The following is a 26,897-nucleotide window of genomic DNA, read 5'->3' as shown; positions in this document are numbered from 1 at the left end:
TTTACTTGAATTATTCAGCTCCAGAAATGCAGCAAAATGCATCACTGTAATAGTGCCTATGGGTGTCAGAAAACATTTACTATGTTTAAAGAGAAAGATGAAAGAGAGAGAGTAGAGAGAGAGAGAGAAGAGAAGAGAGAGAGAAGACAGAGGGAGAGAGAGGGAGGGAGAGAGAGGGAGGGAGAGAGGGAGGGTGAGAGATGAATAAGAGACAGAGGGGGGTGAGAAAGAGAGAAGAAGACGAGAGAGCGAGAAGAGCAAGAGAGAGAGGGGGGGGAGAGAGAAAGAGAGAGAAAGAAATTAGAACAAAAAGGGGAGAGAGAGGGAAGGAGATGAAAATAAGACGATGAAAGAGAGAAGGACATGAGAATGATTGGGAGAGAGGAGGGAGAGAAAGAGGAAGGAGAGAAATAGAGAGTGAGAAGAGAGGGGGAGAGGAAGAAGTGATGGAGGGAGGAGAGAGAAAGAAGGAAGGAGACAGGAGAGAGAAGGAAAGGTGAGGGAGGGAGAGGAGGAGAGAGAGAGGGAGAGAAGGAAAGCAAGAGAAGAGAGCATGGGAAGAGTTGGAGAGGGGAGGAGAGAGGGAGAGTGAGATAACGGGAAGAAAAGGAGGAAGAAGTGGAGAAAGAGCAAGGGAGGTTGATGAGAGGGGAAAGGAGAAGAAAGAGGGTGAGAAAGAGAGAGAGGAGAAAATGGGAGAAAGGAGACAGAAAAGAAAGAAGAGAAAAGAGAAGAGGAGAAAAGTTGTGGGAAAGTGTGCCCATTTGTGAGGTCAAATACTGATGTTGGGCAAGAACATCTGGTTTACAATAATCTTTCCAGTTTAACCCATAGAAATTCAGTAGGGTTGAAGTCAGGGCTCTGTGCAGGCCATTCCAATTTCTCCACACCAAACTGGTCAAACAAAGTCTTAATAAAGATGGCCATGTGTACAGGGGCACAGTCCTGCTGGAACAAAAGAGACTTCCCCAAACTGCCACAAGGTTGGAAGCTCACAATTGTCTGAAATGTCTTTGTATTGTGCTGCATTAACATGACCCTTCAATGGAAACATCTCAACTGAATAATTTGGAAAGGTGTTCACATACTTTTTACCATACAGTGTATTACATTTTTCGGTTTCCTGAGCTTTTAAAACTTTCTGCTCCAAACTATTTCTTTATTTGTCATTTCAGTCCATCAACTTAATATGTACAGAAGGTAATGTAAGGTAACAATAACTGGGGTGACTCAATAGGGACCTCAATAGGCTAGGCCGTACTGGGGGGCCTGTTGAAAGTATAACAAAAAGATGACAAGCACTGACTGAACAGTTTGAAAGGTCAAAGCACAATCACCCTGACCTATTGATCTTGAATCACACATACACTGAATGGCTGGTACCACCTGTCACTTCAAGTCAGCCAAGGCTGATGACAGCAGAGATCCCTTATCCAGAGAAGTGCAGACAGGCAAAGGTGAGCGGATGGGTAATATGATTTGTGTGTGTATCGTTCTGAGATTATTCAATCACTCCGTCCCCCTTACTCATTCTTCCCCAGTACTCGAAGGCAGAGGCTAATAGGCACACAGCCCATATTTCTGCCGAAGATGCTGAATGATGACGAGATAAGTCGCTGAAACTAGGATAACAGATGGATTGTCTGCTAATGCCTCAGGAGATGTTTTGAGGATGAGATACCTACTGTCAGATAGATCAACGAGGCATGCCGAATATGTTGGGAAATTAACCCATTGGTCATGACCATTCATTAGTAAAGAAATCTAACTCTAAAGAAATCAATAAACAGATTAATGAGGGCTGTCTGATTGGATGGTGAAGAGTGACTAGACTGCTCTGACGTGAACTGTAAAGGAAACAATTATTTGTATTAAAGGATCAGTCCACTGAAAACTGGTGTTGGAGTTTATGGTAGATGCTGGATTTGAAATACCTAACTTCTCTTAAAATTTATTTCCAGCCAAATTTTTTATATTTAGTTTTGGATAGAGATGGAAGAAATAGAGAGTGAAGGGAAAGCCAAAAATTTTAGTTGTCACCAGAACAAGAATAAAGAAGAAATCTCCCAAAGTGGAAACCTGTTCTTATGAACAAATAGGGGATTTCCCATCACTTTGGAGAGATTTTCTTTTACCTGTTCTTAAGTTACCGGGACAGGAAGTGAAGGAAAATCTCCTCACTTGACAGACAGAAATAAAAACCTCAATAAGGGTGTAAAAGCTAAAAGAATATAATTTGGCTTTAGATACAATTTAATCATCTGAGACTCAACTGAGGAAATCTCTTTCTACAACCCCAATTCCAAAAAAAGTTGGGGCGCTGTGTAAAATTTACATAAAAAGAGAATGCAATGATTTGCAAATCTCATAAACCCAATTTTTATTCACAATAGAAAACATATCAAATGTTTAAACTGAGAAAACGGACCATTGAAAGAAAACAATAAGGTAATTTTTAAATTGATGGCAGCAACATGTCTCACAAAAGTTGGGACAGGGCAACAAAAAGCTGGCAAAGTAAGTGGTACTGACAAGGAAGAGCTGGAAGAACATTTTGCAACTATGAGCATTGGCAACAGGTCAGTAACATGATTGAGTATAAAAAGAGCATCTTAGTGAATCAGAGTGTCTCAGAAGTAAAGATGGGCAGAGGTTCAAATAGAGTCTAAAAATTGTTTAACAATTTCAGAATAATGTTCCTCAATGTAAAATTGCAAAGACTTTCTGGAGAAATTTCTGTTAGTAAGGGACAAGGCCAAAACGCAAATATTGGATGCCCATGATCTTGGGGCCCTCAGACAGCACTGCATTAAAAACAGACATGATTCTGTGATGGACATCACTAAATGGGATCAGAAATACTTCCAAAAATCACTGTCTGTGGACACAGCTCACCGTGCCATCCAAAAATGCAAGTTAAAGCTGTATCATTCAAAGAAGAAGCCATATCTGAACATGATCCAGAAATGCAGCCATCTTCTCTGGGCCAAAGCTAATTTAAAATGGTCTGTCGCAAAGCGGAAAACTGTTCTGTGGTTAGACGAGTCTAAATTTGACATTCTTGTTGGCAACCATGGATGGCGCATCCTTTGGACTAAACAGAAGAGGGACCTTCCAACTTGTTATCAGCGCTCAGTTAAAAAACCTGCATCTCTGATGGTATGGGGTGCATTAGTGCGTATGGAATGGGCAGCTTGCACATCTGGAAAGGCACCATCAATGCTGAAAGATATCCCTCGGTTTTAGAGCAGCATATGCTCCCATCCAGATGACATCTTTTTCAGGGAAGGCCTTGCATATTTCAGCAGGACAATGCCGAACCACATTAAATGCATGGCTTCATAGTAGAAGAGTCCGGGTGCCTAATTGACCTGCCTGCAGTCCAGACCTTTCACCAAATGAAAATTTTTGAGGATCTTGAAAAGGAAAGATAGGACAAAGAAGACTCTGGAGACTGTTGAGCAATTACAATCCTATATCAGGCAAGAATGGGACAACATTCCTCTCCCAAAACTCCAGCTAATGGTCTCCCCAGTTCCCAGACATTTACAGAGTGTTGGTAAGAAAAAGAGGGGTTGCTACACAGTGGTAAACATGGCCCTGTCCCAACTTTTTTGAGACGTGTTGCTGCCATCAATTTTAAAATTACTTTATTTTTTTTCCTAAAATGGTTCATTTTCTCAGTTTAAACACTTGATAGGTTTTCTTTTCTATTGTGAATAAAATCTGGGTTTATAAGATTTGCAAATCATTGCATTCTGTTTTTATGTATAAAAAGTCCTAACTTTTTGGGAATGCGGGTTGTAAGTTCTGAGACTTGTCTGGCTCTTTAATTAAAAGAGTGACAAGGGAGACTTTCCCAGCTGCAGCAGGAGTCTGTATTCACCTCGGTGCGGGAACCAGAGCCAAATACTTCAAATTACACAAAAAAAAACACAGGGGTCTCCAGATCAAATCACCTGGACTTACAGCAATTGGTCAATTTGCCCAATATGGCCAAAGTAATAACATACTTTTTCTTAGTTTCTCAGTTATGACCTTGTTTAATAGAGCATTGAGCAATGGTGATAGAAGATAGCCCATAACGAAATTGGCTACAGGGGCATAGTGGATTCCTTTGCATGTATATGTGTAATATATTTTTTAAACGGGGGGTGGGGGAGGGTTAAGTGCTTGCCTTTCGGATTTGTAAGAGAGGTGATGACTTGCAAACACCTGTTTTAATTAGAAATGCTATACTTTACCAAATAAATGATAACTTCAGAACCTTAGACAGAGGTACAAACTAACAGGTACATGGGCAGCACCATGGACAGTGGTGAAGACTAGGAGAACCATGGACGGTAGTAAACACTAGCTAAGTCATGAGGAGTGGTAAAGACCAAGAGAATAATGGGCAGCAGTGATGGAGTGATTAACTTCAGCACCATGGACAGCAGGATAGTCTAGATCATCCATAGACAGCAGTAGAGATCAGCATGGGCATACATTAGACCACAGTACAGACCTGCAGAACCACAGGCATCAGTAAATGATTTCAAAACCATAGTGAGCATTAAAAGGCTAGGAGAACTACAGACAGCATAGGCATGGAGGGCAGTAAAGTCTAGCAGAATCATGGACTGGTGAATAGTTTTAGCACCATGGAAGGTGGTAAAGACCAGTGGCAGTCAACAAGCATGGTCTTACTAATATGAGAGCTTTAAGAAATTTCTCAAGTTAGCAAAGTTAATGATTTAAAGTTGTAGAACCTATCTGTGTATAGTTTTTAATGTAGAAGTGTAAGTCTCCTGTAATCCCATGTACAGGAGGCCTGAACAGGAGGTGCAGCATTAGCTGTCATTCAGTGCTTCTGCAAACTTTTGTGTCTCCTGCACTGTCCAATCAGCTAAGGGTGTGCTTAAAGCCCAACTATATGGTTAAATACTCCAAAGAGGTATAAAAACTGGGAAGGGGGAGTGTATCACTTCTCCACTACATGAGGTTTTAAGTCTCCCACTAGACATCATTCAACGTTCAAGACTAAGGAGATGACTACATAGCCACATGGACTTGCCACTGAACTCACAGTGTAATGATACAGAGAGTGGTACTTACATCATCAGAGCTTTCTGCATTAGGGACCACCCATTGTTTAACATGATCCTAAGAGGAGGAGGACCTCGCTTTTCATGTGACCAGCCTGAAGACTTCTGTTAAAAGCAAATTGAGAAAAATTACTGTGGGGGTTAGGGTGGGGGGGATGGTGGGCAGGCTTCAGGAGAAGAGTCTGGAGTCGGGCTTTATTTGTGCAGCTGCTGCAGTAAAGGAGTAACTGAAATTCAACATTATTGTTATGACATGATTATACCAAACAGAAATGCTACGCAACAAATTCAATCAGTTACATGACAGCAAGAGGATTTGAGGGTATCTAGGTGCACTACAACAATGTTTAGAAGGAAAACCAATTCCTCAATTTTAAGTTGTATCTCTTGTATGTATTTCATAGTTTTATTCCTAAATTTGTCTGGAATGCACCTTTAAAAAATAAAGACGAATCTGCTCCCAACAAAAATGTTCCTCAAAATTAAAATCCAAATCACAAAAAGCTCATGCATGCTTCAACATGTTAAAAGTGGCCCTGTCAACACAGAGTCACTTAGCAAAAAAAGACCAGCCTTTTAAAATAAAAGAGACATTATACTGCCCTTTCCAATGGCCCATGACTTGAAGTGCCTTGAAGAGATGACCTTTTAAGATAAGTTAGGTATAGTGCAGGGTGGCTCTTTTTTTCTGTAAGTGACCTTGTGGTGATCAGATCACTTTAGAGTTTTTTCAGTTTGAAATTTGCAGCTTTCATAAAAAAAAAAAAAGAAGGTCCATATGCAGGCCTTGACGCTCCTTGTCCCTGTCTTCAAGGAAAAGGACAATGATACTTTATCAGATCTTTTGGCAGCAGGTTAACTTTTTTATAAAAGAGCCCAGGAGACCATCGGTAATAGAACTAGACGGATTATTCCTAAGGCTGTACCAATTCTTGGGGTTGAGTAGTCAATGGACCTACACAGCTATGGCTAGTATCTGTGAGTTTGTCTTCTGTCATCTATGGACATACTGTAAATATTCTCAGGCTCCTAGGTTGCCAGCTTACTCCTAGAATGGGAAGACTGAATACTCCATTGATTAGCTCATTTGCCAACCCCTGAAAATTATTGGCAGGATGGAGCCCGACTAGTACCCTAGCTTTGTGGTACTTGATAGTTGGGTTAGAGAGCACACACTCTGCTTGGAGTCTGTATGTACTCTGTGTGGGTTTCCTCCAGGTGCTCTGCTTTCATAATAATTAACATTTAAAGGGTATCTATGGTTAAGACCTAGAAATAAATCTGCATTTCCTATATTTAATTTTAGAAGTTCTATCCCTCTCCTAATAACCAGATCCATCTAGAAGTTTGTAAACGTACTTATTGAAGATGTCCATAGGATGTTCTGCACTTTCTCAATGTACTGACACAATTTCAGTCAGCTCTTGTAACACTACTCTTACAGAGCCTGCCTTCTGAACTACATCTCAATGTCTGAACAATGCAACATTATCATTGCTTGCTGGAAGCAATGCATGATGGGATGGAATGTAGTCTTGAGATATTGAGATTGCATTACATCAAGTAGGCAGGTAAAAAGAAGCAAAGCACACTGGGAATCCAAGAATTTGCTGGAAGTAATGGGCAGACGGAAGGTAGCGCTCACTACATAAAAGGGAATTTTTCAAGTAAGCTTTGGTTGCATTATCAGAAACAACTCCAGTATGTATTCCTATTACAATGCTGATCTTATAACAGGAGAGGAGATGCTGGGACTTTACAACTCTTTTAACTGGGGAACCAGTTCAAATCTCCTGCTCAAAAGTAAGGCCTTGTAGTATAATTTCATACCAGGATCTCCTCGAGAAAACCCAGTTGATAATCACAGCAGGAAGATGATCCGAAGGGACTCCGCGGCTTCACTAGATGAAATGTATAATAAATATACTTCTACGCTTATCAGGAAATGAAAATATCCACTAAGTGGCTGAATGTTTGTGGACACCTGACCATCACATTTTTATGAGCTTGTTGGAATCCCATTCCAAAACCATGGGCAATAATATAGTGCTGCTTCCTATCCTCACATAAACAGTGCCCTTCACTGGAAACCCCACTGAATAATTTGAAGGGGTGCCACATAATTTTGTCCATAAACATAGAAATGGTGGTCAGGTGTCCACACACTTGTGGCCATTTACTGTATGACCTGTTCGTGGATTTTAGGTTGGGTTTTCGGGAAGCCGTGGTCTACCCTTGACAAGCCTGTTAAGTTGGATGACTATCTGGAAGAGCAATATCAATAAAATGTACAATCGACTAATAGATGACACACACCACCTTAGTGGATAGTGCTGCTAACAGCTAAAATTCACTTTCTGTATCCATTACTCCCAATTGAATTTCTGTTCATTTCTTTATTATATTTAATACATCTGTAAAATAAGGGACTGTTCTCATGGCCTTTACCTGAATAGTAATTAAAGTATCATACGATGACAGATCAAATAATTGCACACATAAATTTCACTCTAGCCCGGGATGTCACCTGTACTTTGTCCTGAGTTCACTTGAAACACCACAGTGACGGATGACACTGCTAACAGCAATGGCAAAAACAGAGTTTTGGTTTGCATTAGGGATGTTCAGATACCAAATACAGTACTTGGTACATGTACAGATACTTTTCCAGCTCCAAGACTAGACTACAGAAAAAGTTAGGCGGCAGCTCAATGCCTGCATCCAAATCAGATTGTTCAGGTATTTTGAGAGCCAGCGGGGCCGACTAGCAAGATACTGAAGCTTGGCCCAGTGGGAGATTCCTCCACAGTGTAGCGTAGATGGAGGAATCTGTTTCACTTTTCCCATCGGACCATAGTCTGCAGATCATCTATAGTTGTATGGCCAGCTTTAAACAATACACAAAACAATTCCACAACAGCGTTCGCCCACCCCTGATCTAGGGCTACATTCACACTGGCACTCCTGCATTTAGGTTATAAATGCAGGAAAAATATGTGGGAAGTATGAATAAACGTTATGTTTCCTGGATCACCTGTGCATTTACACGTGTTCAGAGTTTCTAATCGGATCCTGGACGCACAGAATTCCCAAACAGTGAATGCAGCTCCTGTTTTGTTTTTTTCATTTATTGTGGCCTGTGTCCGAGCCTTAAACATTCACCTTTTCTATTCATCATAGTGATCATTGTCACCAGGGCAGAAAGTGATACAAGATTCAAAATTGTACAGTTGTCACCATAACAGGAGGTGAGAGGAAATCATCCACTCGGGACACTTGTTCTAGAGACAACTGTCTTAGAGTGGATTTCCCCTTACTGCCTGTTGTGTCTACAGGACACAGGTCTAAGGTCCTATTCACACCATAGCATAGCGGGAACTGGCGTTGCGGTGCCGTGCGTTCCAGCGCGTCTGAGAATTAGTTTCCTGTGTTTGCCAGGTGTCCCCATTGATTTCAATGAGGGTCCGTACTCATGACAAATGAGGGAAAATAGTGCAAATTCGGAGAGCTTTTTCCCTGCAAGTTTTTTGGGCTGTGTTTAGAGGGAAATCGCACACACAAAAAAATGCACATTACGTGCATTTTGCGGATGTGCTCATTGAAGTCTATTGGGCCCAAAAACGCGTGACCATGCCCTAAAGAGGCTCCTGTATGTCTTCTGAGTATTGAACGGCAGCACATCACAGAGATGTGAACAAGCACAATAGAATAACATAGAAAACGGATTGGCGAGCATTGAAGTGCTTCTAGAAATGTGCCTCAAAATGCACATTTAAGAATGACTTTCATGAAACCGGTGCTGTCCAACACTTCTAGGGGTGTCAGGTAGAGTGTCTCCCTCTGTGATGTAGGGATCAGTAGGGGGCGGACCACAGCATTCAGTGGAGGACACTTTACACGTCGCACTCGGAAATGTCAGATAGCAGCCGCATCTGGAGCTCTTCAATTGAGCATAGGTTCAATGGGCTACCCACAGGAAAGAGGATTATTAGGCATGTAAGCCGGCAAAAAATATGGTTAGTTTAGTTTCGGATTTTTTGTTCTTCTGGTCCGAAAGTCAATTCGGTTCGGGATTTGGACGAATCTGAATTCTTGTTAATTTCAGATGCAGTAGTATTTACAAACGAATTTTCATTGCAGTAAAAAGTGACATTAAAGAAAAACAAACAAACAATGACATTTTTGTCCGCGGAAGCAAAAAAAAAAAAGTGTGAGGTTCCCCCCCAATTGATACCAGAAACCGTGTGGAGTTCCCCCTAAATTCCATTCCAGACCCTTAATCCGGGCACTGGCCTGGCAGGGCAGGAGGGGGGGGGTGCTTTTCCGGGGGGACCCTGGCGCGGTGGTTGTGGGGGTGTGTGGGCAGGGGGGCTTGGCAGGGGGCTTATTTGCAACTGGGGTATCCCAGATGCCACCCCCCCCCCTTGTGAATGAGTAAGGGATAGTTGTTACTCCTACTCATTCGCTAAAGAGTTAAATAAAAAGTAAATACCAACAAAAGATCTTTCTTTATCCCCCGATAATGCCACCAGACACATGACGAATGTTGAATTAAATTTCATTTTATTGTAACATACGATTTTGGAATAAATGGAGTTTCTTGAATGAAAATCACATTCACGGTTTTCCATCCTGCTCCTTCGAGGTTTTTTGTCACTATGGTCGAAATCGATCATCGATTTGACCCCATCAACTAATAGAACGTCGAATGAAAGATCTTCTGTATGAAAGTTTGTTCAGAAATCTACTAGTGTATGGCTAGTTTTACCCTTGCAGTGGGGCTACTTATCCTCGCAGTGGGGCTACTTATCCTCGCAGTGGGGTGCTGGCTGGCAGGGGACAGAGGATCAGGTGCGTAAAACTGCTTTATCTAAGCCCCCTATACAAAATAAGCAGTTAACCCTTGTAGCCCCACTCCAAGGGTAAGTTCTTGATTATCCCAGAATACTTCTTTAAAATAATACATGGCACTCCAGCCATAAAAGTCATTATATAGGCACTTCCTGTTTTAGGGTGACAGCGCTCTATCCCTGTCTACATGATGCTCCCTGTTGTTGCACCATCATGGCTTCCGATGGAGACCACACAGTCATTTCAACATACATTACTTGCCATTAGGAAACCGCTTGCCCATACAGCCATCTCTGGAGTGCATGTTGACAAGGAGTTCCTGCAAAGAGGCTGCCGGAGATCAGCAGCACTGAGACGCAACAATGAATGGAAAAAGTGAAAACACATTTTATTAAAAATGTTAAAAAAAAGGCAACCGTTAATGATACATAGTCCTTAAGCAAAATAAATATCATTAATTTCAGGTTTACTTTTACTTTAATTTAGGGATGTTCAGATACCAGTGCCGATACTTGGCATTTTCATGAGAACTACCAGGGTTGCAGAGGTTGCAGCTGGGACCTGGCTCTGGCGCTCCACCATTGTCCTGAAATCATTAGTCTGTATTGTTTTAGAAAAACTGTCACATGACAAACAAAAATGTACCAGTACTTGTATCTCTAAATACTTGGGCAAGTATCAGTACTGCAAAAATGGTATCGGTGCATCACTTTATTTATAAAAACAAAATCATACATTAAAACAAAGATGCACAAATCCCGGGAGCTCCGTGTGCTCCTTACAAATGACAGCTGCCTCCTGACTTTTGAATTTTTCTCTAGTCTAGTCTTGGAGCTGGAAAAGTATCTGTATTTGTACCGAGTACGGTACTTGGTATCTGTGCATCCCTACTTTAATTACCCTTCTAAATGCCCATTTTCGTAAGATTGCCCTTGGCTCCCTAGAGCTGGCCAATCCCTACTAACATATGGGCAGGTTGGAGGTCTCAGCTTTCTTGGCCAACTCTGTGGACATCTATATATTATTTTGGTCTATCTGCTAAAATAACCAGCTCGGGATGCTAAAGAGCGCCCAATGCTTGTATCATGAGCCCTTACAAATAAGGATCGAGGACGCTAATGTTCACATACACTGATAGCGCGCGTTTTACGGGCAATAAACCCAAACAATCACAAGCTGACTTCTTCATACATGAGCAAATAAAAGACAAATGTCTTAACCCTCCTCCCTAACATTAAGCATCAGCACAGACTAATTAACTGCTATCTACAATGATAAAATGGTAAAACAATTGAGTTGTAAAAGCAGATTATGCCCCATACCTGAAGGTTAATAGACTGTCTATTTTGCGCCCACGCACACCTCTGACCCCCCCCACCCCTTTGGTTGCCCATCATACGCACAAGGTACCAGAATAGACAAATGACTGGTCAATCAGGATGAGTGAGTGTATGATCATAGGGGATGGAGCTAGAAATTTTAAGGAAGGAGGAGGGGTCAGGCTTATTCTTCAGCAATCACAAGACATATAAACCCTCAGAGATCAGAGGACGAAACAGAATCTTCTAAGCAGCCTACAAAGACAGACACAGAGAGAGGGATACAGAGGAACCTGAAGCATCCTTACCTTCCTGCACATCCCCCTCCTTCCAACACACAGTGAGTAACTTAACTTGCTCTTATTTCGTTACTTCTTTGCTGTATTTTAATAGCACCGACATATACTGCAACACACGTACATATAACAATTGGCAATGCGGTGCTTACACCCACATTTAGAGACTGGGGTCCATCTTCTGAAAACACTAGTTACATGTCTGTCATGTTGAGCCATTAGCTTTAAAACTTTTGAGTCAATGACTAAAAACAGGTACGCCGGTCAGGAACACCAGACAAAAGTCGGACGTTCTCACTTGCTAACTTGTTGCAGGTCAGTAATTCAAAGTAATGAAGTGAGAAGATCAAGATGTTTGCCAGGCAACTAGCATTTTCATATGTTAGGTCAGTGATGGCAGCCGCTGTGTTTGCTTTAACTCTAGCCTTTTATATCTCTTGAACTGGCCACCCTGTCTGCATTCTTGCACAGGTTTTGGCCACAGGTGAATGCTGAAAACATACCAAGAGTACTAAAGGAAGCACTCACACACTCTGGAGCCCAGATAGATCCGAAAACTACTAATCTACTAATTTGTTCTTGGATGGCTGGAGTAAACCTGAGTGCCATGAGGAATTTCACACAAAGCAAACCATGCTGATGGGGTCCTGGTGCCATTAGAACCATGAATCTTGGAAGGTATTCATCCTAAACACAGAACCACCACACATGTTTTATGCATGTTTTACATGAGAAATTCCATGTGATTAGTCCTAACATGGTCTTCAGAGTTTTTCCAGAGGCATAGTCAGTTTTCTCTGCAGGCTTAAAGGTCTATTCCACCCACAACTGATATCTACATTTTGGGTAAATGCTGGAGAGTGAGACCATTTGACAGTCTCATATCTCTGGGAGGTTCTGTTGGTGAAATCTCTGGGCTGAGTTCCCAGGTCTGTGGGGCCCCACCATCCCTATTGGTGTATGTTATAATATGGAGACTGTAAAAGGGGGAACTGAAACACACCAAGGTGGGCAGGAAAAACCAAAATGTCTATGTCCATAGGAACAGAGTCAGAGTTACGGCAGATCTCACGGTTGGTGACATACAAGCCGCCAGGGGCTGCCTTAGAGAACCAAGCTCTGTCTGTAACTAAAATATAAATTATTGGTGGATTGTCCTCTTTTCCTGCCTATAGCAGCAGGGAATCGATTTACCTTTTCACTCCTGAGTGCATGCTATGTAGTAGAAGTGAACTGTAACTACATGTGAGTGAAGGTTCCCTCCACCACATCTGACAGTTCCACCCCACCACATCTGACTGCTCCCCACCACCACCCCCGTGGGTCGGGATTACCTGTCTCTCATGGGTGCCTGAGACCTCAATGGCAGATGTCAGAATGGAGAACAGTGGGAGATCAGTCCATTCGCTGATCGTTTGTGGGTAGCATAATCCCAGATTAACCCTGCTCTGAGCACTTCGGGGTTCAGGGCTGTCAAACCCGGGCCTCTCTGGCCAGGGCAGAAACTGATCGACAGCACAGTCTGCACTGGATTAGTCTCCTTAAACTGTCACCTGCACTATGCTATCACATAGGGAGCTTTTCAGCCCCCTATAGCAATATAATCAAGTGGGAAAAAAAAGAGAAAAAATGTACTAACAAAAAGATAGCAAAAAAATAAATAATGAAAAAAAAACCCCCAAAAAAGTGTTTAAAACCCCCGAACTCCATACATAAGAACCCAAATGCACATCGGGTGTGCACGCATATGAAAAACAGACCATTTTGCCACACATTGAGTATTGGCTGAAGGCTATAATTCTAGGACCATCATTCACTGTTAACTCTAAATTGATGAGATGTAAAGGCTTATAAAGCATCAGGTATGAAACATTTTGAGTACTGTAGTTTTTTGCTGCTTCACTGACACACACAATTTTGGGGTTGACATGCTTGGTATCTATTTGCTTTATTTATTCGTCACAATCTTATTTTTTATTTTTACCATCAAACTGAGGATTATATTGTGTTGTTACACTGAAACAATTTGAATGTATTTGTTACCGAAAATATAGATTTGATTAACAGCAGCTCTATTTCCGCATGACAAAAAATGGAAACTGCCACCAGGCAGGGTCTCTGATTTCAGAAACTGTATATATTTTGGGGTGCCTAATGTGTATAATGTTTCAAAGTGTGTGTTTTGTGTACGTGTGTTCAATGTGCATTTTAGTTTGTGTGCGCAAAATGAAGAAAGGGAAAAAAAAGGACACCGGCAGTGAAAGGGTTAATAGCTTAATGGTATCACAATCTATTCAACTCCATATAACGGTATTTAACAGTCTACATAGCTCCAGGTGTACAGTGGCCATGCTTTCAATGTTGTAGAAATCAGTACGATTATAATACATTCATAGACACCTTGCTTTCAGTCTAGGCTAAATAACAGATATTGAATAATATAATCAAAACATGTCCCACCCCAAAAAATCTATATCCCCTTCCAACTCCATTTTGGAACCATAGCACTCTAATTAGTGGAGATTCCCTCTCGATAATGTGCCCATGATCAGCAAGACACCATCTTCACTTATTGGTCTACTTATCTTATTGGGAGATCCAACTTCTAGTATTCTGCATGGTACCATGTATGTGTATCCTGGGGCTGCGGAATCCCAGTGTCTCCCCTTTGGGTGGGTGTACATGTTTATTGCACCAAAAAAAACTTCTAATCTTGGCCTCCTCTTGGGTGGGGGTGGTGGGGAAATAACAACCGACCATAAAAATCCAACAGTTATTGTTCCGATCATAATAATATTAATAATCAGCTTTTGTCTGTGGGAAACTTTGCTGTGCACTGCCTGTGTGTAAACTAGCACGTGGAGGGGCTGTATGTTAGATCTTGTATTGATGTGCCTGGGTAACTTCCTACTGAGCCGCACAAAGTGGACCTGTGCTTTGTCCACACAACAGGTTCACTTTAATACCAGATCCCCCACAGCTTCCTGAGGAAGCAGAGTGACCTACCTGGGTGCTTACAAGTATTAAGTAGCTTATGACTCACTCCCCAAGCTCCTACGTGAGTGCGCACTGGTGCTTGATGACTGACTGATCGGACACCCAGGACTGTAATATGGGGGTCGGGTAAGGGGGCCCTTGGCCCCAGGTAGCAACTACAAGGTTACATAAGGCTTCCTCTTCATTTTTCTTGGGCAAAGCAGCAGTACAGGAAAGGCAAGGCAGGTATAAGCAGTGGTGGGGGCTAGTATTTAATCACACCTGGTATCAAAAATGTACGGTACCACTATTTACATCCCCCATGTTAAAAGGAGACTTATAATACATTTGAAATAAACACAAAGAAAAAGTGACATGGTTTTTGATTCACTCATATAAAAGCTTGTTCATAAAGTCTATGAATAAGCCCATTACGAGTGAAACGCATTAGTGGGTGGAGTTCAGGTGGTTTGTCATACATCAGATCATCTAATAAATCTTACTGGTGGCATTGATCCTGGAGTGCAGCAACTTTTCTATTTCTCTCTCTTGACCCTGGCTTTGCGATCTAGTAAATAATTGACCTTGGACAAGCCAGTGAAGGTGTTCACTCGTGTTCTGCCTCCTTCTTCCAGGCAGTGAAGCCAGGACCATGGTAACAGCTCCAGAGCTTGTGCCTTCATGAACCAAGTCTACTATGGCAGCCCCCTTATTTCTTTCTTTAAAGCTTCAATTTACAATGTACTTTAGCCAAAAACTGTTATTTTAGTTTTCAATGGTGATTAGTGCCTGCAACCCAAGTCTCTCGTCTTTCCAAGAACTGCAATTTAGTGGGGACACTGTGGAACATTAGTAAATCCCTAAGTAGCTTAGCAAAACTAAGTATTTATGAGCTAATTGCTATATGAATTGGTCATTGGGAACGCCATTCATTAAATCATCCGGACACTTAGGACTTTCACCTGTCCAGCTACAACAAAGGTGCTCCTGAGTTAATAAAAGCTGGAAGCTCATTTTCTATTTTTTTAAAACACGTATACAGTATATCAATTAATATACATTATATATATATATATATATACACACACATACAAAATGTTGCAATTGTTTTGAATCTACCTGTATAGGGCTTCCCTAGAGGATGGCGCAGGGTCCAAGCTCAGCCAGCAATAGGGAGGAATTTATGATAACACCCAGGGATTATGCAGTTATTAGAGAATCTCTGTGCAATGGGTGCTGATCCTATAAAATCAGAAGAATATATTCAGCCATGCTTGCATCATGTCTGCTCATTGGCCAAGTCACAAGCTATACTGCAAAAGGCTCAAAGACTGGCTGATATCCCATTACCTGTCCTTAGCTTCAGCACATCTATGACCAGCCTTACCCTTTTTCAGATTTCTTGTGCTTCCCCAGTGCTGGGTTACGTTTATTCAGCAGGTAACATAATCAGTTGTTTTCCAGGCAATAGCCCATATATGAGGGTTTTATGACCTCTGATTATATGTATTGGTGCTTTTGTAAACGAGTTTGAGATTACTCTTTCCATTAAAGTATACACAGATCCATAAATAATCTTTTCTACACTTTCTTAGTTACACATTAAAGTATGTGTTATGCTAACCTTTAAGGGGCACTATGAGATACCTATAAAATGCACATTAATGGTTCAGCACATGAAGAAACCATAAACTATATGGCCAAATGTTTGCAGACACCGGACCATCATACCTAGATGACACCTTGATACAGGAACATTGCATATTTCTGAAACTTTGGTAAGCGCTGAGATAAAAGTAGACCTGTGCTCAGAGCATTCACACAAAAGTATTTACATATTCTGAATGAACAGTAAAAGCACTATAAAAACAAACTATTTACATATTCTAAATATGCAGCAAAATAACTTTAAAACAGGCCCACACTCACCTCTTTAGCTGCTTTTAATGTGAAGTGATTAATTCTCAGAGATCCTCAAAGATCACAGCGACGACTCTAGTACTCTGGTTTCAGTTGTTCCTAACAGCTTGGAAACATCAGCTTTTTCTTTACAGTAGAAGGCTGTCAATGTCTACTCTCATAATGTGAAAAATAGTCAGAATGTGAAAAATAGTTTATTTCCACATTCTGACATGTGTGCCCTTTAGGTTTCTTCGTCATGTGTAAATAGTGTTGGGAAGGGTTCAGGACTCCACCTGGGAGACAGGAAAGCTCCACCCAGGAGACATAGTGGAGTCCAGTGCAGAGCAGGGTGCTGTGGATTGGGAAGAACCCCCCAGTGTGCAGGTTAGCACATGACTCAGGCTGTCTAGAGGAACAGACAGTGGCCTGAGGTCTAAGGCCAGAGCAGCGGTGCTGCCAATGCAAAGCCAGGAGGCTGGATGGGCAGGTGCTGCCATGAGATGCTAAAGAACCCCTGAGAGGGTAATTGTTCTGTTTTGTGGACTTTCATTTAATAAAAGTGGGCAAGGAAGCCCTTGAATGAAGATTACAGCGAGTGGATGCGTCCTTTATGCGCTACTATTTGGAGCTAATCCCCACAATAGGCATCACCTTTAAGGAAGGTGTGCTATATATTCTTCTTAGACATGATGGTGTTTCCATTTTATTGTTCACTATATGGCCACAACTTTGTATATACCTGACCATCATGTCTGTATGAGCTTGTTGGACATCCTATTCCAAAACCATGGACATGGACTATGCTCTTCTGGGAAGGCTTTTCACCAGATGTTGGAGGGTGTCTGTTGGATTTGTGCCCATTCAGCCAAAAGAACATTTGTGAGATCAGATGCCGATGTGTTAGGAGAATACCTGTAGAGAGTGGAGACGAGTGGCCGGAACCTTCAGGCTAAGCATAGTTCTTAGAGAATAAGAGTTAGAATAGTCCGAATCGCTAGACATCAAAATGGTCTTATAATGACTGGATGAGGGGTAGACAGGAATAGGAACTCTGATATTCAGTTTAGGGCGGCATTGTCAATTCTAAGAGCCATTCTCAATATCACATCCAGTCATTGCTTTTCAGTTACCGATTCAGGAGTCATCTCATGCCATGTAGAAACTGGTAGATGTACTAAACCTCACACTCACATACCTACAGAAAACTCCATCATTTGTGTTGTCCTTCAGATGGTCCAAGATTGAAGCGCCAGATACAAATTTATTCCAAGTTGCGATCCAACATATTTTGTTTCTTCTTAAACAAGTTGCTAATGGGCTCTGTGTTCTAATGAACTATCAACCTCACAGTTTTATTTCCAGTCCTTCAGTTACTACCCCCTGATACTACCTCCTGATAAAGTGAGCTCACTTACCCCCAAATCGTGTTGGCTTCCTGACAAAGTCTTATTTCAACTTGAACTAAATCTGCATCTGCACAATTTATTTTCGGTGTTGTGCTTCAATCCAACCAAGGTGACAGTGGTGATCATTTGATGTTGAGAAGCTGCCAACCCCAAGCATTCAGATATCTGGGTCAATTAGTTACATATCATCCATAACTATCTGGGTCAATTAGTTACATATCATAACTAAAGGAAATCTGTAAGGTCCCAGCACTACCCCTTTAAAAAATCTATTTTCTTTTATGTCCTGCAGATGGTGACTTCCTTGAAGCTCTGGCCAATGATGGTAGCCGTCGCAATCTGCGTCTTAATATGTCTAGGAACGATAGTGGAGGGATATCCACCCAAACCGGAAAACCCTGGAGACGACGCTTCACCAGAGGAAATGACCAAATATTTGACAGCCCTGCGGCATTACATCAACCTGGTGACACGGCAAAGGCAAGTACCTGTCTTTCGGCACTATTAGACTTGACAGATATTTGTCATCCAGACAAGAATACATTACACATTAGAGTATGTTAAACATTTGTAGAATGATGCAACCCATGCACATAGGGGCTGATCCATAACGTGTGTGCACAGCATATAGCTGTGAGAGCGATGTTCACAGCATATTATTGTCACTAGATGGAACTGAGGAGCATTGGATTTTCCCATGCTTTTCGGCTCCATCTAGTGGCAGTAACGTGCGGTGAACGCTGTTTGCACAGCTGTACACTGTGCAAACACTTTATAAATCAGACACCAAATCATCATTAAAGTATATCTAAACCCAAGAACAAAACATTTGATGAATTGCAGCTTACTAGCCCTTATATGTGATGGCTGTATTCATTTTCTTCTCTTTTTTCCTTTATTATTGACCCTTGATCCTGCCTGTAACACACTTCCTGTCCTAGGGTGATAACGCTCACTCGCTGTACTATATCTATGGACTTTCCTTTTAACCCATTCATGGATGTACAGAAATAAACTGAGCCTACACTGAGGAACAATGGAGTCTGCCATTGTTGACCTTTCCTTCTGAAAATGCTAATTCCCTGGCTGTAATGATGATCTGATGGCTATGGTACTTTGCGAGTCCGTGACTGTGAACAGGTATGCAGATTAGGATGCCTGTTCTTGGTTACTGACCCCAAATATTAAGTCCAGAGCAATACATGCATCAAGCGTTTTCATGGTGAAGGTCAGCAAATGCATCTTCCATTATTTATTTCATTACAGGTTCCCTTTAATCCACTGCTATTGAAAACAAAGGGAGTGGGGTAGGGATAGCTGTTCTATCATCTAGAGCAATCTCATACATAGTGTTGGGTTCTTATATCTCCTGAGGGCTCCAGTTACATAAATCTCCACCAGAACTCCCAGTTTCACCCAGTTCTTTGACCATCACAAAGCCGATAATTTCCTCCAGCCCAATAACCGAAGGTCTGTACCTCTGTGTGGACCTGGGTCTGAAGGAACAGTCTGCAGGAGCCTGTTCATTACACCGCTGAACATGGTTGCAATGCTCTGCAGGGCTCCTATGCAAAGATTAATAATTGCACATTTTTCTTTTAACAATGTGTCTGCATTTATCAATTGTCTTTAAAATGTTGACCATGCCTTTACAGTTTTTGGGTCAAATGATAAGGTTGCTTTAAAAGGGAACCAACATGGTTATAAATACAGTATAGAGGATCTGACAAAATATTTGCGATTGTGTTCAGGCACTTTGGTAGTTCACACCCTGCCCACAATATACAAGGGACATCACATTCGATTACATAGTGATTAGGGTGGTGTCCTCCAGCCTACTGATTGGACAATGAAGACGCAGCAAACTCACTAAATCTTCTCTGTGTGCTCCCCTCCATATTGCATATACTGCATATTTGCAGGGTTAGACTGACAGCACTGTGCAATACAAGAGAACCCAAATGGCTGACATTTTGGTTCTTCTGCCAGTGCGAGTGCGTAAGGAGACTACAATTCAGTACATGGACAAATGTGTGTACTTTCACACACTGTAAGGCAGATACATATGGCTCACAGCAGTAAGGAATACAATCTGGTTACAACTTTATTTATAAAAGTCCTACTAACTGTCTTATTATATTTTAGATATGGAAAGAGGGACAGTCCCGCTGACAATCTGCTTTCTGATCTTCTGTATGGAGACAACGGAAACTACAACAGCAGATCACGGTAAGTGAGTTCCCAAAATACGCAGGCAAGTTAGATGAAAGCAGATCAGACTTTAGAAGCTGCAGAAAGTCAGATAGAGCCCACCTCATTTTCTGGCTGGAGGATGTCCAGTATCATCTAGCGCTTTCCTCCCCGGGCTGTCCCCAGGCCTTGGCCCCGCCCCTTCCATTCATTGGATTTCAGTTCTTTTAATCATGGAGGCTCAGCATCACATGGGGGTGTTACCTAGGGTGGTCTGCATGCAAACACAGTCTGTCTAGGAACACCCACTCCTCTAGACTAGAGACCTCAAGACTCCTCTAGACTGATATCCACCCATTAAGACATTTTGATATTTGCATAACTCCTCCCAAGAGCCGGCCCACTGCTTGCATCAGGGCTGAGGGCTTTTGAGAGAAATACTAAGGCAGGGTGCTGTGATGATTTCAGCAACCTATGTGCAGCATATGTACAAAAAGTGTAAAAGTAAAAGCAGCTGCTGTGGGAGTGTATATGTATATGCAATCTCTGCTCACCAGATATTGGACATCTAGAATTAGAAAATGGAAAAAAAAAAGAAAAAAAATGTACACACACATAAATATACAAATATATGCCTTAAGAGTTTGCTTCCCTTCCCAACCCCTGAAAAACAACCCCGCACCATAATCTCCCTCCACCAAACTTTACACTTGGCACAATGCAGTCAGGCAGGTACCGTTCTCCTGGCAACTGCCAAACTCAGACACGTCCATCAGTTGGCGACTTCTGCGCACTGTGCGCTTCAGTATGCGCTGACCCCGCTCTGCCATTTTACGTGGCCTACCACTTCGTGGCTGAGTTGCTGTTGTTCCCAGGTGCTTCCACTTTGTTATAATACCACTAACAGGTGACCGTGGAATATTTAGTAGCAAGGAAATTTCATGGAACACCTGAATCCAATGATTTGAAGGGTATCCCAATACTTTTGACAATATAGTGTATATCAACACAATCTAACGCACATGCAATAAAATATTCTGCCTAACTGCCACTTTCATCTTTTCCTAGGTACGACGACTCCTACTATAAATGGTGACCCTCAGAGCCCTCTTCTCCCTCCGCTCCCCAGGTGACCGCTGTCCCGCCTTCCCTTCTTTTTAACGTATCGATTATTTTTACGCCATTTTGCATTCTGACTGGTTCCTGTATCCTGTCGCTCCTCCCAGCGGGAGAGTGCAGATTGGTCGAGAATGCCCTCCACGGGGGGTGCGTGTGTGTGCGCGCGACATTTCTTCCAAAGCTGCCTCTCCCATAACACACAATTTGTGATGTCCGACTGAGAAATTCACCGTGTCCAGATAATAAAAGCAAGTTTAATGGAAGTGACACTGAGTTCTGAGTGTGCGTCTGTCCGATTCATTTCACACCAACACATTCTATACTTTCAATGCTAAAGAGCAATGCAAAGAATGCAAAAACCCAAAACAACCTGACCCTCTTTCTTCATTTTGACTGCCTTAAACTCTAAAAGGTGAAATCTAAATGGCCGTAATGGCCCTTACTGCACTTTTGCATTATTAAAAGGTGCATTACAGGTGACCTCCATGAAAAAATATTTCAATTTGGGTGGACAAAGGTGAAGTGGAAAGACCTACCAGTTTCTTACACATCTCATGAAATATACTGCAGATTTCATATTGGGCCGATAAGGAAGGTTTCACAGGGTGAATATCTTTTGCTGTATTTATATACTTTATTTTTTATTATTTACATATTTTATATTATGGAGAATATAAGAGGAGCTGGGGCACACCAAAGGTAGATGGGAACACCCGAAATCTCCCTGGTTGACAGGAACAGAGTCAGAATTTATGGAAAGAGATGTGTCTATTGGTGTCGCCAAGACATTTAAGAAGTCAGGGGCTGACTCAGCCCATGAGGCTCCACCTATCAGTATAATAAAACTTTTGGAGGTTACTGACCCTTTAACAATGATCAACATGACAAGTCATAAAAAATTATTCCAGATACCATTGACACTGCTGGGGCGGAAATAAATTAGACTGTTAGATGTGTGTGTATACAATATATATATACACACACACACACATATACATTCATGCACACACACACACACACACACACACACAACCTGTAAAGTATAATCCCCTTTTAGTAAACGAGTTTTAAAACTTATTTACATTTTTGGACACAAGAAGGGGAGGATATTCCTGACAAGGGGCGTGGTTATACTTGGGCATAGGCAGGGCTGAACAATTTAAATGACGCAAGTTTCCGTGATTTGCTGATTGCAATAGGAACCTTTACTAGAGAAGAACTACACAGACACTACATAGGACATTTTAAAAGCAAAAGGAGCCTGCAAACCAGCTCTTCGTGCCTGTTAGTAAAAATGCACAATTTTGCTATGTATAAAATGATAAAAGCTTGCAAATGTACTTTTAGTTAAAAAAATAAATAAATACACTCAAAAAAATACAAACATTTCTCAAAAGGACATCAATTACTTTGCATTCAGCCTAAGCAAATTTAATAAATCTTCTCCATTGTCTGTACAGGTGGCAGATGCTGGTCTTACATATTATTCATTGTCACATAACAAGGAAAGGAGGTCAGAGTGTTAATTGGCTTTAGATATTGTTTTCCAAAGCTCCTCATTTGAAACAATGTGTTTTACAAAGAGACCAGAGATCGCTACAGAGGTAAATTATAATCTGTATACAGATTTAAAGAATTGCCAACGTATCTGAATGGAAATAGCGCCTCATATTTTTAGGCTCTTTGGTCTGGCAGATCATTATATGAAAAGTAGCAGCCTTCTAGGTCCTGATGCCCAGCAAATGTAGAAGCAGATTTATATATAGTGCAGGGAAGAAAAGATCACACTACAGAACAACTACTATCGGATTACTTTCCTGTCCATGTTTTATGGTGACTGACAGAGTGGCATAACAGGGCTGGAAAGTCTTGGTTAGGTTATATTTCCCATATGGCCGCTAAGCATAATACAATACCTAACACCTGATGGAGTTTAAAGTGAACCTGTCACAAACCTGGACAATACAAACTGGGCACTTGATGACAAAATTCATAAGCAGAGGTTACCCCTAGGGAAAACAGAATGTCAAACTGATCAGCAAGTCCAGAGATACCGTCAACTGAAGTTTATAAACAGAGGGGACCTCCAGTGAAAGCAGAATATCAAAGTGAAGTGAACAGCAGGTACAGAGACAGAGGCAACTGAAGTTCCCAAGCAGAGGTAGGTTACCTCCAGTGAACACAGAATGCCAAAGTGACCAGCATGTCCAGAGATACAGGCAACTGAAGTTTATAAGCAGGAGGTTACCTCCAGTGAACACAGAATGTCAAAGTGACCAGCAGGTCCAGAGACAGAGGCAGCTGAAGTTCCTAACAGAGTGGACTTCCAGTGAAAGCAGAATGTCAAAGCGATCAGCAGGTCCAGATATACAGGCAACTGAAGTTTCTAAGCAGAGGTTACCTACAGTGAAAACAGAATGTCAAAGTGACCAGCATGTCCAGAGATACAGGCAACTGAAGTTCCTTAGCAGAGTGGACCTCCAGTGAAAACACAATGTCAAAGCGTTCAGCAGGTCCAGAGAGATACAGGCAAAGTGAAGAGCAAATCTTGCCAAATTTTGCTGCAGTCCAACTGAAATTAAAATAATAGGCTCAGTTCACAAATGTGTAAAGCTTGTGTAAACCTTTTTTTTTCTATTTTAAAGTGTCATGAATTTTGAATCACAAACCGTTCCCTGTTGTGTTAGGGAAAGATAATTATTTGAGGTACCACAGGCTTCATGCTGGGGCCTGCCTTTTATGAATGGGCAGCAAAATGCACACCACAGTGTGGAGTCATCTAGTGCTAAGAGGATAGCCATATCCACTCTCCACTATGAATGAGCCCAGAAGATTGGGTTAGCGCTCTTATACTATTCTAGCTTCTGGCTGCCATCAACTGTGAGGTTCCATGAGGTGTCTATTGAGGAGAACAGGAAAAGGATCTTTAGCATGCCAAAAAAATGCCTTAAAGGGTAAAATACCAATTACAGTGAAAATCAGGCTTTCAACAATTAAATACCCGCTTCATTCCACAAAATGACTGTTCCGCACCCAAGTCATATTTCTGTTTGTGAATTAATCATGAAAATGGAGGTAACAATACCTCACCAGTGAACTGAGGCTTTGATAGTTAGGGTAGCCACTTATGGGACATATTGACTATGTACAGTAAATTTATCAGAAACTCTCTTGCAGTAGGTTGGGTCGTCACATCTCCACTGAAGCCGTAAGGTGCCATCATCCTATAATAAATCAAACACTCATCAGAAAGCACAGCACATGCTTTGGATTTGTAAGAAAGGAGCAGTTGACTGACATGTGGAGATGTCTCGACACAACAGTCCCCAAGATATACACTATATTGCCAAAGTTTGTAGTTACCTTACCATCACACCTATATGAGCTGGTCAGACATCCCATTTCAAAACCATGGCCATTAATATGGAATTGACCTCCTTTTACAGCAGCAACAACAGACTCCACTCTTCTGGGTAGGCTCTTTACGAGATATTGGAGTCTGTATGTGGGAATTTGTGCCCATTCAGCCAAAAGAGCAGTGTGCGCTTTGATTCATACCAAAGGTGTTCAGTAAGGATGAGGTCCAGGCTCTATGCAAATCACACTGGTTCCTCCACACCAAACTCATCAAACCACATCTTTATGGAGCTGGCTTTGTGCATGGGTGCACAGTCATGCTGTAATACCAAATGGCTTACAAACTGTTTCCGCAAGGTTGGAAGTGCACTATGGCCTTTGAATACTGTAGCATTAACAGTACAGCTTCATGCAAACATCTGACCTCAATAATTTGGAGGGGTGTCCACATACAGTCATTTGAAAAATTAAGTACATCGCATGGAGAGTGTTGGCTATTTCAACATATTGATCAGATCTTGATTTAAATAGAGCCTACAGATAAAGACGATATACTTGAAACAAAAATGCGGATTTGTCAAATGGAAAAAGTAAATACATCCCTACATTTACCAGCAGTTCAAATCCATGAAATACAAATCTGGAGTTCCATATTACGTGCCAATGTTTAGAACCTCCTTAGGAAGTATGCAGATGGAACAGGTCTTATTTAAACCTCATATCTAGAGCCCCGTGGTTCTCTTTGCTTCTGACACATTTGGTGTTATCATGCCAAGATCAATAGAGCTCTCTAAGGCTTTAAGGAAGAAAGTTGTGGATGTCTATGAGTCTAACAAGGGATTTCAAAAGATTGCCAGATGATTTGAAATCAATCATTTCACTGTAGGGAAAATAATCTAAAAGTGGCTTAGATTTCAAACCACTGCTAATTTGTCCAGGACTGGCCATCAAGCAAATTCAATCCAAGAGCTGACCATTTGATGCCAAGTCTCCCAGAACCCCAAATTTTAATCAGGTGGTGTTCAGGTAAGTCTTCCAACAGTTGGGGTCAAAGTGCATTCATCTTTAATCACAAAGAGATTGCAACAATTCAGCCGGCATGAGAGATGTTTTTAGAAAAAGTCTTTGCCGTCATAAAAAGAACATTTGAGCAAGATTACAGTTCGCACATTGCTCCAAAAGGCCTGGGATTTGCCTATATGTCCAATGCTCTGAAGACTTAATGAAATATAGCGTTATTTGGTCCCATTAATAGTAGACACGTTTGCAGCATACCAAAGATGGTATTTCAGGAGAAGAACCGCATAACACCTGTGAAGTATGATGGTGGAAATATTATTGTTTGGGTTTGCTTTGCTGCTTCAGGGCCTGGGCAGATTGCAGTCATCTGGCTAACTATACATTCTGCCTCATATCAAAGTGTGCTTGATGAGTATGTAAGGCCTTCTGTTCAAAAGTTGAAGTCGAACTGGAAAAGAGTGTTTCAACGAGATAAGGACCTGAAGCACACTAGCAAATCCATCAAGGAATGGCTCAAAAAACCCCATAAACAAATAGAGGGTCATGGACTGCCCTAGTCAAAGCCTTGCTGGATTTTCATTGACATTTTGTATGGAGATTTTGAAACGAACAGTTTAGTCAGGAAACTCACCAACATCTTGCAACTGAAGGCATTTTGCATGAGAAGAGGAGAAAAATGTGGATGTCGACTGGTGGAGCACTTATACAAAATGAATACAAGAAGTAATTTCTGCTAAAGGGGGCAATGGCAGCTTTTGATGCCAAAGGTGTATTTACTTTATTCAACAACATATTAAGTTTAGATGTAATGGCGTACTGTTAAAAAATTATTTAAAAAGTTTTGTTTTTTTTTTAGTTTTTTTTTGTAGGCACTGTTTGAATAAAGATATAATGTTTGCCTGTTCGAATATGTTGAAAAAGTCCACAATTTGCATTGTGTGCCTCATTTTTTTCATGACTGTTCTTATGGCTGTATGGTGTAGCTGTGATGGTCAGGTGTTCACATATGTTTGGCCATATAGTGTGGGTGTAATAGTCAGGTGTTCACATATTTATGGCCATAAAGTGTAGGTGTGATGGTCACATACTTCTAGCCATATAGTGTGGGTGTGATGGTCAGGTGTTCACATACTTTTAGCCATATAGTGTGGGTGTGACGGTCAGGTGTTCACAAACATTTAGCCATATAGTGTAGGTTTGATGGTCAGGTGTTTACATACTTTTGGCAATATTGTGTGGGTGTGATGGTCAGGTGTTCACATACTTTTAGCCATATAGTGTAGGTGTGATGGTCAGGTGTTCACATACTTTTAGCCATAGAATGTGAGAGAAACCAAGTTAACATTTATCCTGCCATTGAAATATCTAACGCAG

At 41.5% G+C, this 26,897-nt stretch overlaps 1 protein-coding gene across 1 annotated transcript; it reads left to right on the top strand.

Moving 5' to 3' along the window:
* The first annotated feature begins 11,500 nt into the window (after positions 1-11,500).
* LOC108784007 (peptide YY-like) lies at positions 11,501-21,412 on the top strand. Its single transcript, XM_018552731.1, has 4 exons — positions 11,501-11,597; positions 18,130-18,317; positions 19,983-20,066; positions 21,096-21,412. The coding sequence occupies exons 2-4, from the start codon at positions 18,130-18,132 to the stop codon at positions 21,121-21,123; spliced, it is 300 nt and encodes a 99-aa protein (XP_018408233.1). The 5' UTR covers positions 11,501-11,597; the 3' UTR covers positions 21,124-21,412.
* Positions 21,413-26,897: the final 5,485 nt, after the last annotated feature.

The sequence above is a fragment of the Nanorana parkeri genome, unplaced genomic scaffold (genome assembly GCF_000935625.1).
Source record: "Nanorana parkeri isolate BGI_ZX_2015 unplaced genomic scaffold, ASM93562v1 scaffold96, whole genome shotgun sequence".
In the NCBI taxonomy this organism is placed as follows: domain Eukaryota; kingdom Metazoa; phylum Chordata; class Amphibia; order Anura; family Dicroglossidae; genus Nanorana; species Nanorana parkeri.
This window is presented reverse-complemented; position numbering and strand designations above follow the sequence as displayed.